This window comes from Populus alba, chromosome 6 (assembly GCF_005239225.2).
Source record: "Populus alba chromosome 6, ASM523922v2, whole genome shotgun sequence".
Classification (NCBI taxonomy): Eukaryota; Viridiplantae; Streptophyta; class Magnoliopsida; order Malpighiales; family Salicaceae; genus Populus; species Populus alba.
In genome coordinates this window covers 1,489,909-1,502,905 of record NC_133289.1, presented here as the reverse complement: position 1 = coordinate 1,502,905, position 12,997 = coordinate 1,489,909, and the positions used below count along the sequence as shown (strand labels likewise).

The window sequence follows — 12,997 nt, the reverse complement described above, 5'->3', positions numbered from 1 at the left end:
GTTTTGGCCTTTGCTCTTGTCTTGTTTCTAGGCGATGCATGTCTTTGTTTGCTCTCCTTGTACATTAGGTTACAAATAGCACTTAGAGCCTCATTTTCCCATGTATATAGGTAGTCTTCTTACAAACGATAGCTGCCTGTTAGGATTGTCATTAACATGACCCATTGCACTTCCCTGGCCATGAAATTTTTTATTTTTGATTTTGATATTTACAATTAGCATAGGAGAGTCCTTTTGAGCCACCACAGCTAGTTCTTCATGACTTCAAGGGGGCATCCCTTTTTCTCAGGTAGAGTTGGTGATTCCAAGGAGTCAGCGACTCACGAGGATAGGACTTGAATCCATGTCCTTCGCATATCCTAAACTTTAACCACTTGTGCTAACTATCGAGGGTTAATGATAATGAAGGAAGTTTTGTTATGCTAACTAGCACATTCCAACTCTTCTCCAGCAGCTTTTTTACTGCAATAAATCAAGGATATCGAAGCAAAGAACTTGCGGTTCCGTTTCAAGCATCCATGAACTCCTCAACATATTTGAAATTCTTTGCCCACATAGTTGCACAAGCTAGACCCGTGGTTGTCAGATGCAGCCTAAAACCCAGGTCATGGGTTGGCTTAGTCCACTCTTGGATTGACAAGTTAACTGAAACCGTTTCTAGTTTATGTTTTTAATGAAACCGTTTTTAGTTTATGTTTTTAATGAAACCGTTTTTAGTTTGAATAAAAATTAAAAATTCTTAGAGTTAAATCTGATTGAGTTAACTAAGTTATCATTATTACCGAGCACAGTTAGTATTTAAGTGGCTTGTCTGGTTATTAGCCAAGATTTTACTCAAATTCTCGAAGAGAGCTAGCTTCAATTCAATGTCTATTATACAAGCATAACTTCTAAGTTGAGGGACTGTATTTCACAGCTTGCAAATTGCTAGCTACTTGTCTTTTGTTTTCTTTTCTTTTGCTTGTTATGCAAGGCATCATGGAGAACCCAACTGTTTCGGTTTTTTTTTTTTTTTTTTTTGTGAACTCCTAAAACAAGTGGTTTTGAGTCTTTTGACAATCTTTCCAAATGTTTTAAGGTTCTTAGCATTCATGATGATGGTTCCTCTTCGAAACAATTCATTGGAGTGGTTTTTCAACTATAACTAAAGAAGTTATGGATCCTATACCAAGATATGGAGCTGCACTCATGAATCTAGACAGGATTTCTTTCGAATACTACACCTAGAAATGAGAATAGTTCGGCAAATCAAGGAAACTCATTATTATTGGTCAATGAAGCTAACTTTGCACCACAACGAGAGGGAGAGGCTTCTTCTTTGAAGTCAGTAATCAAAATCCTTTCTTTGGTCCATCGAATCAACCAGGGCCTTCTAATGTTTGGTCTCATATTGATTTCTTGCCAAGCTATGGTTTTCTTACTGATCAGGTTATGAGTGAAGAACTTGCAGACCTGCTGCAGCTAAAGCATCCTAGGATTATAAGAGACGTATTTGTAAAGGTCTCATCTTTTCCCTAATGAAAGACCGATATGGATGACACGCCTTTATACATTGATTAAAGCTTGGAAGAATCATCAACTTGAACTTATTGAAGAAAGATCAGCTTAAACTCCAACTTGTTTCTCGACATAGCAATATGTAGAGTCGGGCAAATCCTAAATTCCCATAACTTTTGAACAAACAATCTTCTATGTCTTTCATGTTTATCTTTATTATAAACTCATTGCTTGGCAATCTGGATAGGTCAGAGGCAGTTTGGAGTTATATTACAGTGCCTAGATGTCCTTCAACACGAGCAAAATGAGGTAAATTGATGCTCTCCTTTTGAGGTCTTCTTCTTATGACATAGAACATATAAGCTGAAACTTAATATATGTGATCCTGCAATATCTTGTATCTTAGTCTTCTTAGCAGATTCAATCCACAATTACAATGATAAGAGCCAGTGATGGTGTGATTGCATTCGGACACTAGCAGCTAATTGTTCCTCTTGGTTCAAGTATTTGCCAGTTAATCAAATGTACTTTCATATTAAACATAATACAACCCTTACGCGTTGTCAGACAACATACTGAATTTAGCACAAAACTATGTGTATTTGATGTTAAACAGTTCACATCACCCTTTTGATCTGAAAACACCTTGATCTGTCATTTGTTGTCTTAAAGTCTGACTGTTGTTTTGCAAAAACACAATTTGCGTAATATGATTACAGTTGCTATTTAGACAAGCCATGGAGTATTGTCCGAAATTGGCAATGGATCAACGAGGATGTGTCTCCTTGAAACCTTTCATCCTCCACAGCAAAGGTTACTACAAGAACGCACTTCTAGAACTCATCTGCAGCCATGGAGTATACCTCTCACAAGACCCTCCAAGGTAGAATAATTTCTGTCCTGCAAAGTATGGCCCAATTGTATGCAAGGATAACACGTATACTATCCAATTATCCTCTGATTTTGTTTTACAATTCCAATTGACGGTATAAACAGGTCATGTCATGCACCAGCACTCAACACATCTATTGGAACCATAACACAAGGAAACTTCCATAGCGGTTGAGTTTGATTAATGTTTTAGGATAGAAAAAGATAGACACAGGAAAACAAAAAACAAAATAAATATATTTTTGAGATAGTAAAAGAATACATGTCTCTTTTATTTTTGTTTTTTGTTTTTTTATTACGAGAAACTAACTAAACGCAAATGAGACTAATATGCTATCATAAATTGAAAGTAGAACATCTAATTTCATTGAAAAAAGAACAGAAAAATGACACTCTTAAACGCAATCAAGCATTTATTCACCACTTTAGAGTTAAGATCATTAGAGAGAATAAAACTGTATTTTCTAGTTCATGACCTTGTTTATGAAAAATGAGTTGGGCCCTGAAAAAAGGGGCTACCAGCTAGTAATAACCAAGCCCATCGTTGGCTAACGCAAGCTAGAAAAACCTCATGACACTTCTGTCGGCTATCTTCTAACCCTCACATCACCATCAGCCGCACGATATCCATCCAACAGTCCAGATTAATCCACAAACCTCTATAAGTTGTACCAGCCCCTAGGGTTTTAGTCATCTACTCATCTTTACATTGCCTTCTCTGCCTGCCTGCCTGCCTTTCAGCTGCAGCCTTCTCAAACAAAATAGTCTCCCTGGCACTTGCTTTCAACTCCTTTTAGCTTCATACACTTCAAAGTTCTGATCTTTTTTCCTGATTTTCAAAACAAAACCCAGTTCTTTGTTTCCATTACTTAGCACGTTAAGAGTTCAAAGATCTGATTTTTATGCTTGATAGACTTAAAAGGTTTAGACTTTTTACTGTTTGGTAAATACCAGGTCTTTTTTTTTTTGTTGATTAGCACTTGAAAACTTCAAATATTTGATCTTGATTAGTTTTATGAAATTTGATTTTGTAAATCGAAGTCGTGTTCTTATCATATTCTTTATTATTCTTGTTTAACTCTTAATAATGTTAGTTTTTGTTAAACGTGACGGGGATTTTTACTTCAAATCCTTACTATATAATTGGAGCAAACGATTTAAATCGATGTTTGTATATTCCAAAGTAAAACGTCACAAAGAAAATCCCAGGCATGTCGAGGTCCTCCACCGTGAGCTCCTCCGTGTAATGGGATGGTCTCATATTCCATTGCCTTGTGTAGCGGCGTCGCTGCCATTACAATTTGGGACTGGCCATGAGGCAAACATTTATATTTATAATTGTTTTTTAAAAAAATTTAATGTTAATCAGTGTGTCGCCAATGATGAGAATTAACACCATATTACCATCTTTCGGGACTGAATGGCTTTTAAAGCCTTGCTGTCATTCTGCAATTCTGAGGCATTAATATTTTTACATATAAACAGTTTTGTTCTTATTTTTTCTCATGTTTTCCCCTATTTGAAATCAAGTTATCTTAGATTTGCCATTGTAAGACTGCTTTGGATCATTTTGAGATTTGGGCTCGCAAGGCTAAATTTGAAAAGGGCACAGGACACAGTCGGCTTTGTAATCGGAGAAGAGATGTGTTTATTACATGGCTTTCAAATAAGTAATAAAGTGTTTCATGGAACCTGTCTTGTTCAACAATAAAAACCTGTCTTGTTCAACAACTAAAATGGACATTGAATTTTGAGTTTTTAATTATGGAAGAAGGTTAAACAAATTGTGAATTTTAATTCAATGATATTAATGTGCTTTATCAATGGAGATAGGGAGAGATCAACACTTGAGAGTTGGATGGGCAACATCCTCATAGAGGATTGTGTATGTGACTATGTGAGGCCTATGGCTGAAGTGCCTTGTCCAACAATTCGAGAGACCATCGGCATCTGAGCTTCTCGAGCATCCTTTATTTGATTAAACCAAAATCTCGAATGTTTACAACAATCAGCTAAGTTATAAAGATCAGTTCCTCTTCAAGACATGCAACTATAGAACTTCTGTAACCAAAAATGTTCCTCTATAAGGTCATTCATTTGTTTTATCTTTCAGAAAATTGTGGTGTAGAGTGGGATTAGAATGAGGGAGAGGAATCACAACTCACAAATTGAGATGAATCTAAAACTTGCATGAAAAAGAACAAAATCTGGCAGTAAACTTGGGGGAATGAGGGGGCGTGAAATAGGGAGCCCAATCCCTTTTAACAAGAACCTAGTCTCGATTTTTATTTTTCCTTGGCCACCCGCAAAAAATCGAGTCTTAAGTTCAGCTGACCTCAGATCCAGTGCTGTCTGCTAAAAAAAGCTCATGTGCATCGCTGTAGCTTGCCTACTCCAGAGAATAATGACGAACCAGCTTGCTATTGCTGTGCTCGAACGTTTCAGCTCTCTCAAGTTGCCCAACTAATGAATAACGATGTCCAGGTATTTCATAGCTGGTATGCACTCAAGCTTAAGCAGCCAGCATGTTTTGTTAGGAAGTGTTGCATCAAGGGCAAAAGTCGAGGATATGGAACCATTGAAGAAATTATGAATAAGCAGTCTCCAAGCATCAAAACAGTGCAATAGTGTTCACATTTGGAGATAATGGTTGGTCTGGTACCTATGGTGCCTAGAATTTCATCTGGTGTCCTGTTACAAGACAAGAGAAGACAGGAAAACTTAGTAACATACAAAAGGGGGAAAAACAGAACAAAACAAAAATAGAGATTATGAACATTAGCCAAATCAAAAGGTTTAGTTATAAGTGGTTTAGACAAGCCCTTGGAAAGGGGTCTTTCCTCCTACAATATTTGGCGCCTTTTTTTCTCTTCTCCGAAGTATTTAGGTAGAGCAAAACAGGAAAGGCAATTGAGGAATTGCATTATGCCTAGCCTTTCGAAGGCGGGAAAAAAAAGAAAAAGAAAGGCAGTCACTTACACTAAAACACACAGAGAAAGGAGAGATCCTGCTGAAACAGCCTAGACAGTAGTCCATATAAATACTGCAAAAAATGAACAAATAATTAAAATAGAAAAGGAAAAGAAAAGAATTCCAAGGCAAAAGAAATGAACCAAAATGAAAGGAGTATAACTTCAAGTTTCTTCAGAAAGCAGTAAGTTGAGGTTGTTATCCAACCGATGTCCAATAACCAAGGAAATAAAGAAAAATTACGTTCAAAGCATATAAAGTCTTTCAGTACTATTGTATACACACAGCAAACAATTATCTAGTATAAAAGAAATTTATTAGTTGTAAGAACAGCTTGACTATAGAAATATATCCATCCAAGTTATTCTGATATTTAAAATTTAATTATCTCCTTTCTTTGTATGGAATGCGCAACTAAGACTTAAACACAGCTTTAAAGGATTATGAATGGGGGACTACCAAGTACCAAAGACAAAAATGATAAGCAAATTGTTTGGCAGTAAATCAAAACTAAGAGATGAATATGGCATCTTCACCTTGAGTTCGGACCATTGAAGATTTCTGTTGGCAGACATTATTAAGGTGAAGCCTTTCACCTCAATAATTACTGGCTCAAACTTGTACCTATCTCCTTTACTTGTATCCAGCCAAAAATCCCACCAGCAGGCAAAGCATGAACCCTTTGACGTTCAAAAAAATCCAAAAGTGAACAAAACACAATATGATCACTACAAAATGAACGCTCATTTCATTCACCAAAGATTATTTCCAGAGCCCATAAATTATAATCCCAGCGATTCTTAGCAGCCAATGGCCTATCCAAACAGAAATTCTGATGTCCCAACTGGGACATGTTTCTTTTAGAATATAAAGTAGGCCAAACAAGATTCCATCTTTCAAGAGCAGAAGCTACCTTTCAGTCACGAAAACTGAGCATAGGTGATGGTCTGACACTCTGAGTTACTTTGTTTACCGAAATTGTAAACCAAGATATTCCATGTCACATCATTAGGTACAAAGCCATTCTCAACACCTCTATAGAGAAGAAAACATGCATCATCAAATGCTCCCTCTCTGCAGAGCCAGCAAATCAGAGTGTTATATGTAATAGAATCAGGTTGTATTCCTTCAGCCTGCAATTTCTCAAAGAGATTCAAAGCCTCTTGAATGCGTCCTCTCTTGCATAAACCATTAATTAGGCTATTGTAAGTGACTATGTCTGGCGAGAAACCTTGATGAATCATGTCTCTCATAAACTCTAGTGCATTATGTACTTTGCCAGCTGTACAGAAGCCATTGATCAGAATATTACAAGTGATAATGCTGGGGGTTAGCCCCTTCCTGATCATTTCTTCAAATAAACCCAATCCCTTCTCAACAGCCCCAGTTTTGCAAAGTGCCTTTATTAGACCATTGTAAGTGATTTCATCGAGAGGGCATCCTCTAAATAACATATCATTTACAAGCTTAAGGGCTTCTTGGATTTCACCTCTCCTCAAAAAAGCATGAATCAATGTGTTGAAAGTTACACTGTTAGCAATAACACCCTCTAAAACCATATCGCGGTAAAGAGCCAAAGCATCCTCCATCTCATCAACCCTGCACAGACCAAAAATTAAGGAATTAAAAGTAAATATGTCAGGCTTGCATCCTTTACTTGACATTTCACCAAACATGTCCAGGGCTTCATGAACCTTTCCATGCTTGCACAAGGCAGATATTAGGGCATTGTATCCCACTGTATTCAGACTAAGTCCCTTAGTTAACATCTCACGTAAAATAAGACCAGCTTCCTCTAGTTGGCCTTTCTTGCAGAACCCATCAATCAAAATTGTATATGTATTTAAGTTGGGCTTGCACCCCTTAGCATCCATGTCATTAACCAATTCAAGAGCAGAACCCAAAAGCCCCTTCTTGCAAAGACCATTAACAAGTGTGCTAAATGTGAAAACATCAGGAACATAGCCATTGTTTATCATCTTGTCATACACAAAAGCTGTGGCTTCATTCAATCTTCCATTCCTCACAAATCCATTAACCAGTGTATTGAAATGCACAACATTTGGACCAGGGACTTTGCTCAACAATGCCTGAGCTTCATCGATTCGACCTGTTTTACACAATCCATGCATTAGGTATCCGTAAGTCATGTCATCAGGGGTAAATCCCTTGAGAATCATCCGGTCAACCAATTTTGCTCCCTCAAGAACTCGATTGAGCCTACAGAAACCATAAATAACAGTATTGAAGGTATTGACATCAGGCTGGCAACCCATCAAGAACATTTCTTCCAAAAGTTTCAAGGCCTCGTCGACTCTATCTCTCTTGGAAAGTGCATCTATCAAAGTCTGGTAAATCATCGAATTTGGCACACAACCATGTTTAGTCATGTCCCTAAGCAGCAAGCAGGCATTATCCACCTCATTAACCATACAAAGTGCTTTCATCACCAGCCCAAATGTATAATCATTTGGCGAAACACCCTTACTCAACATGTCATAGAAAACATTGGATGCAACACTAGGACAATTACCAACTACTAATACATCCAACACAACACTATACGACCTAAAACTTGGTTCACAACAATAAACACCCTTCATATCCAATAACAACCTAGTAGCTTGTCCAGGCAAACCAGCTCTTCCATAATATTTCATAATCAAAATAAAAAGGGACTCTCTAAAAACAATCCCCTCCTCTTTCATTTGCAATAACAACCTATCTATAACCTTAAAACCCGCTGCCGCCCCAAGCTTATCAATCAACAAATAGTACACCCTAAATGAGTGACAATAGCCCTTTTGGGCACCAGCCCACTTGAATATCTCCATTGAAGTTTCCACATCGAGTGGCAATTCAAGAAGTTTACAAAGTTGAAATGGTGTAATCTTATTGAAAGATCTTCTAAGTTCTTTAAGGTCAAATGGCTTGAGTAATCTTTCCCATTCAGTCTCATGTGCCGACTCATTATCTTTTGAGTTAAAACCACTGAATTTTCTAACAAATCCAGATGGAAAAGGTGATAAAGACTGGGTTTTGATAAAAATTTGAAGGGTTTTGCTCACAGGGGCGAGCTTTGGTCCCTTCAACATTAGTGAACAAGGAAAACTAGCATAGGCTTTTAAAGACAACTAATAAAGATAGCCCTTTGAGAATAGTAACTGAGCATCACGTACCTTGATAGAAAGACAAGAAGAGAGAAAACTGAAGATCAAATGATGTTCTGTTTCTGAGACAGAAGCTGAAGTAGAACTAGGAAACATGGATGGAGCCAAATTTTCACCCGAGCTATCGGTCTTTAAGTGACAGAGGAGGTGGGTGGGTTTTTAGCCCTGGCCTTTTTGTTCTTCTGGGCCTAAGCTTCACACCATTTTAGGTCTTCCTTGAAAATCTTCAAATTTGGAATTCTGAAAAATTATCAGGTATTTCATCGATAACCATAGATATAAAATCTAAACTTGTACATTATCTGATTTATGTTTAGTTCATGGGTTAGAAAGATTAATTTAAATTAACTGAGTTAATTAAAATGATTTTATTTTAAGATTTTTTTTAAAAATAACTTGAGTAATATTATTTTAATTTTTTATTAAAATCAAATTAGATTGATAGTATCATGGATTAACTTGTCTAGTTAACTGGGTCGGCTCCCACATAGCTCAACATGAAACTTGTACCAACATATTTTTAAAGTTTTTTGTTGTGAATAATTGTTTTTAATATTTAGCATAGGCAGAACAATTTGCTTGATTTCTGATCGAGGTAAGGAGCATTGCTTACAATGATTTGCATGGCAGATTCGAGTAGGAAATGAGCAGACTTCTGTTAAAGATATCAGTGACAGTGATGGACACCTTAGTTTGGTCCTTGTCCATACTTCAAAAGGCAACTTGCCTGCACTTGGTCATTCCATACGTTTTCATCATCCACATAAAGTAGTAACAAAACATTTCACTTGGTCATTCCATACGTTTTCATCATCCACAAAAAGTAGTAACAAAAACATTTGTGGCTTGAAGCCTTTTTTTTTTTTTCCTGATTGCAAATGTTCAAGATCCCACATTCATCACAGTACAAATTTTCCCCTTTCAAAAGATCTAAGCTATATGTACAATCCTGCAGGGGGGACATGATAGATTAACAATTCAGTTTTGAACATATTGCAGCGACCAGCAGCACAATAGTGGAATCAGAGTATGGTGATGGTAAGAATAGATGAGCTACACACAAGAGCTACACTGAACCTTCTGGGATCCCAGGACCATTCTTGCAGCTTCAACTGCAACTTGTCCGCTGACATAGTGCTGGCGACATACAGGCATATAAACATCAGCCCCGCCAATCAGTTCTGTCTGTGTCTCCTCTGTCTTTCTTAAGGTGAAGAAAGCACGTTTTCCACAAATTTCACATCGAGCGCTTAACTTAGTTACGGAATCAGCAAGGGGAATTATATCAAGTACAGAACCAAAACTCCTCCTGTGAATATTTTATTCCAAGGTCAAAAGGGACTTCATTGAATTTGAGAAGAGGGTTATAATATATGAAGTTGTGAAACACATGATTAATAAAGTAAGGGGCAAGAGTTCGGGAGAAAACCACAAAATCATTGAAACAAAGTGGTAGGCTTGAAATATACCTCAGATAGTCGCCATCCAGGCCAGCAACTATTACAGTTTTGCCATCATGATCAGCAACTTCACGGCAGAAATCATACAAGTCTTCAAAGAACTGTGCTTCATCAATACCGATCACATCTAGCTGTCATCAAGTAGCTGTTGTGAGTCTTTATTACCAAGTTTACTTGCAAAAAGCTTGCAAAATGTATATGCTCAATCATCCAGTGTTCAAGAATTTTCCAGTGTACATCTTCCAAAAGCAATTTACCTTTCATTTTAAAGACAAGAACTAGAATTTGAAATGGATGTACAGGAAACTGACTGCTTAGCATTCATACATTAGAGTTCAGACAAGTTACTTAATAAATGCTATGGCAACATTCTATACAAGACAAATCACCAGATTTTGACGTTGAGATACCTGGTCATAAGCATCCTGACCGAATTTCTGTCTGAATGATGACAAATTGGGCAGCGCAAAACATGGCAATTTGACCCCATCATGTGTCGCTACTGAATCCAATCCATATCTATTATCCTTGTTTGATTTTATAATTGCTACGTTTCTGCATGACAGATAGAAAAGGAGAATGAATAACAAATCAAAAATTCTGTTGATAATATGCATTGTTTAATTCCCCATGGGACTCTACTTTAAACCATCTCACCAAAAGTTGTTAATTGGCAAGTCCTAAATTCCAAACACTGTTGGATATATACGTAATCTCCTTGCTAAAATTTCAATTTTAATTATCCCAACAGAATCTTTTTATTTATTTATCTATTTATTTATTGACAAGTATCAAGACAGAATCTTAATTTGTAATGAAAACCAAGTCTGAATTCTTCAAGCCCCTTTTGCACATATCCAGAAACCTGTGTGTTCCAAGAAATCAAGCTTTTATCCATCAATGTATCGAACAACACACGCATGATCTTCAAATCCCCAGATTTGGCATGCAATATTGTCAATTTAGTCTTCAGATACTTGTTCGGAACAAACCCAACAACAGCCATTTGTTGCAGGACTCTTCTCCCCTTCTACATTTTCCTGAAAATGCATTCTTGAAACAGGAGAGCACAGCTCCCACGGTCCAGTTCCAACCCCAATTGCCATAATAGCCACATGGCTTCATTCATTCTCCCTGTTATACAAAGAAACTTTAATGTTTTCTCCAATTCAAGCAAATTCCTAGCCTGAAAGCTGGCAATGTCTACCCATGATAATCACACTCCTTCAATCCAAAAAACATTGCCAAACTCCCACCTTTTAAAGTTCCAACCACACCATCAATCCATCTGTAATGTATCATACTGAAATCAAGTCTATAATGTACAATAACATGCGTGTTTCACTCTGTCTAATATGTGTCTCAAGACAGCTGCTATATCAACAATAAAACTAAAATATGATGCTAAACTGAACAAAAAATAAAAGAAACCCAAAGAACCAACATCACACAAACAACAAGATCAAATTCTAACAAAAACCCAGATCATAAAAACACAAAGATAAGCCAAGGAACAGAAATTCAAACCTGCCATCATTGATTTCAGCTTGAATACGATGAAGAAGAGTGGTAGTTTTGCCAGCAAACATAGGGCCAACAATCACATGAATTTCACCAGAAGTAGAAAGAGAGGATTTTGAATGAACACACCGAGTCTGAATTAGAAAATTTGAAGGCTCAAGTGAAATCATAATGCGTTTTAGAGGCAAAGAAGAAATGGGGGTTTGAGTTTTCGAGAAAAGATTGGATTTTGAAGCTAAAGAGAAGAGATTGGAAGCTAAAGGTGTGGCCTTTATGGACATAGGTGAGAATAAGAATGTTGGGGTGATTAGTGAAGTCATTCTTGAAATAGTAATTGTTTTGTGATTTTCATGGTTTTGCTAAATTTAGGGTTTAAGGGTTTCAGAGAGACAGGTTTTAAGGTTTCTGCTCTGTGTGTGTGTGTGTGTGTGTGTGTGTGAGAGAGAGAGAGAGAGAGAGAGAGAGAGTCATAATAATGTTTTGCTTATTTTTGTAGAGTTCGAGGTTTCGAGTAGTGTGGTGTCGTGTGTTTTTTTTTTCACCCAATGGTCATCGAGTGTCTCGGACCAAATTCTTTCTGACTTTTCTTTTTTTATCGGATGGTAAACATATCCATGGTTATCGGATCCGATTTGAATTTGATCCGGCTCAAGATTCATGGATAGTTTTGGATGGTGGTTGGATTATATTTTTTTAAAATTTTAAAATTTTATTTTTAAAAGATTTTTAAATTAATACTTTTTAGTATTTTTTATTATTTTATGTGTAGATATCAAAAATAAAAAAAATATATGAAATTTTTTTAAAAAAAGTTTTGAATTTTATTTTTGAAAAATTTCCAAATTAATATTTTTTTAGTGTTTTTTTTTTATTATTTTTATGTGTTGATATAAAAAAAAATATATTATTGTAATATATTTTCAATTGAAAAAGACTGTAAAAAACATCGTGCACCACAATCTCAAACATAACCTTAAATAGGAGGGTTGCTAGTAACCTGGTCAAAGTTTAGGTTACAAACTTTGTTTATTTAATCTAGGTTGAACTCTAGAATAATATCAACTTTTTTTTAATTAAAATGATATTGTTTTAAATTTAAAAATATTAAAATTAACTTAATCTAGTTTAATTAGTTCAAACTTTCTAACCAAATTAAAGTATAACTCATCTTGATTCAAACTTTAAGCTAATGAGTTACTCAACAAATCCACTCTATTCAATAATTACTAGTATATTGATCTGTGATTTGCAGTGGGTTAATATTATTTTTTTTTAAAGGTAAAAAAATATTAAGAATATAAAAAATATTTTAAATGCCTTGAGTCTAACAGTCATGCCAAATCCAGGAGCTTTGGGTCTGGCACCCAATTAATTTTGATCTTGCTTACTTGTCAAACCCAAATAAATATAGATCCAATACAGTCTTTTGAATTTAAAAATAATAAAACCAATGCTAGATCCAAGAGTTGGGGCATTGCTATTAAACAC

General features: G+C 36.1%; 2 protein-coding genes and 1 non-coding gene across 4 annotated transcripts; 1 reads left to right on the top strand and 2 right to left on the bottom strand.

Annotated features, from left to right (window-relative positions):
- Positions 1-3,761: 3,761 nt before the first annotated feature.
- LOC118053208 (small nucleolar RNA SNORD96 family) lies at positions 3,762-3,851 on the top strand. The gene has a single exon (XR_004688326.1). It is a non-coding gene; the product is annotated as a small nucleolar RNA SNORD96 family (small nucleolar RNA).
- A 483-nt stretch (positions 3,852-4,334) lies between these two features.
- Positions 4,335-8,649, bottom strand: LOC118052877 (uncharacterized). Of its 2 annotated transcripts, XM_073409734.1 has the most exons (3): positions 6,272-8,649; positions 5,895-6,038; positions 5,115-5,431 (listed from the first exon to the last, which is right to left on the bottom strand). In XM_073409734.1, the coding sequence occupies exon 1, from the start codon at positions 8,451-8,453 to the stop codon at positions 6,279-6,281; it is 2,175 nt and encodes a 724-aa protein (XP_073265835.1). In that variant the 5' UTR covers positions 8,454-8,649; the 3' UTR covers positions 5,115-5,431; positions 5,895-6,038; positions 6,272-6,278. The 2 variants fall into 2 exon arrangements, with proteins under 2 accessions (XP_034919845.1, XP_073265835.1); XM_035063954.2 differs by lacking the exon at positions 5,115-5,431 and adding an exon at positions 4,335-5,079 and having other exon boundaries at positions 5,895-8,649.
- A 706-nt stretch (positions 8,650-9,355) lies between these two features.
- LOC118052876 (thymidine kinase a) lies at positions 9,356-11,975 on the bottom strand. The gene is made up of 4 exons (XM_035063951.2): positions 11,516-11,975; positions 10,399-10,543; positions 9,998-10,119; positions 9,356-9,837 (listed from the first exon to the last, which is right to left on the bottom strand). Exons 1-4 carry the CDS (start codon positions 11,827-11,829, stop codon positions 9,582-9,584), a joined length of 837 nt encoding a protein of 278 aa, XP_034919842.1. The 5' UTR covers positions 11,830-11,975; the 3' UTR covers positions 9,356-9,581.
- Between the last annotated feature and the right edge of the window lie 1,022 nt (positions 11,976-12,997).

Excerpts from the sequence above, each read along its gene's own strand:
- LOC118052877 (XM_035063954.2), bottom strand. The coding sequence starts at position 8,453 with ATGTTGAAGGGACCAAAGCTCGCCCCTGTGAGCAAAACCCTTCAAATT.
- LOC118052876 (XM_035063951.2), bottom strand. The coding sequence starts at position 11,829 with ATGACTTCACTAATCACCCCAACATTCTTATTCTCACCTATGTCCATA. Across the intron at positions 10,544-11,515 it reads GCTGAAATCAATGATGGCAG|AAACGTAGCAATTATAAAAT; the intron begins GTTTGAATTTCT and ends TCTGTCATGCAG. Across the intron at positions 9,838-9,997 it reads CTGGATGGCGACTATCTGAG|GAGGAGTTTTGGTTCTGTAC; the intron begins GTATATTTCAAG and ends AAATATTCACAG.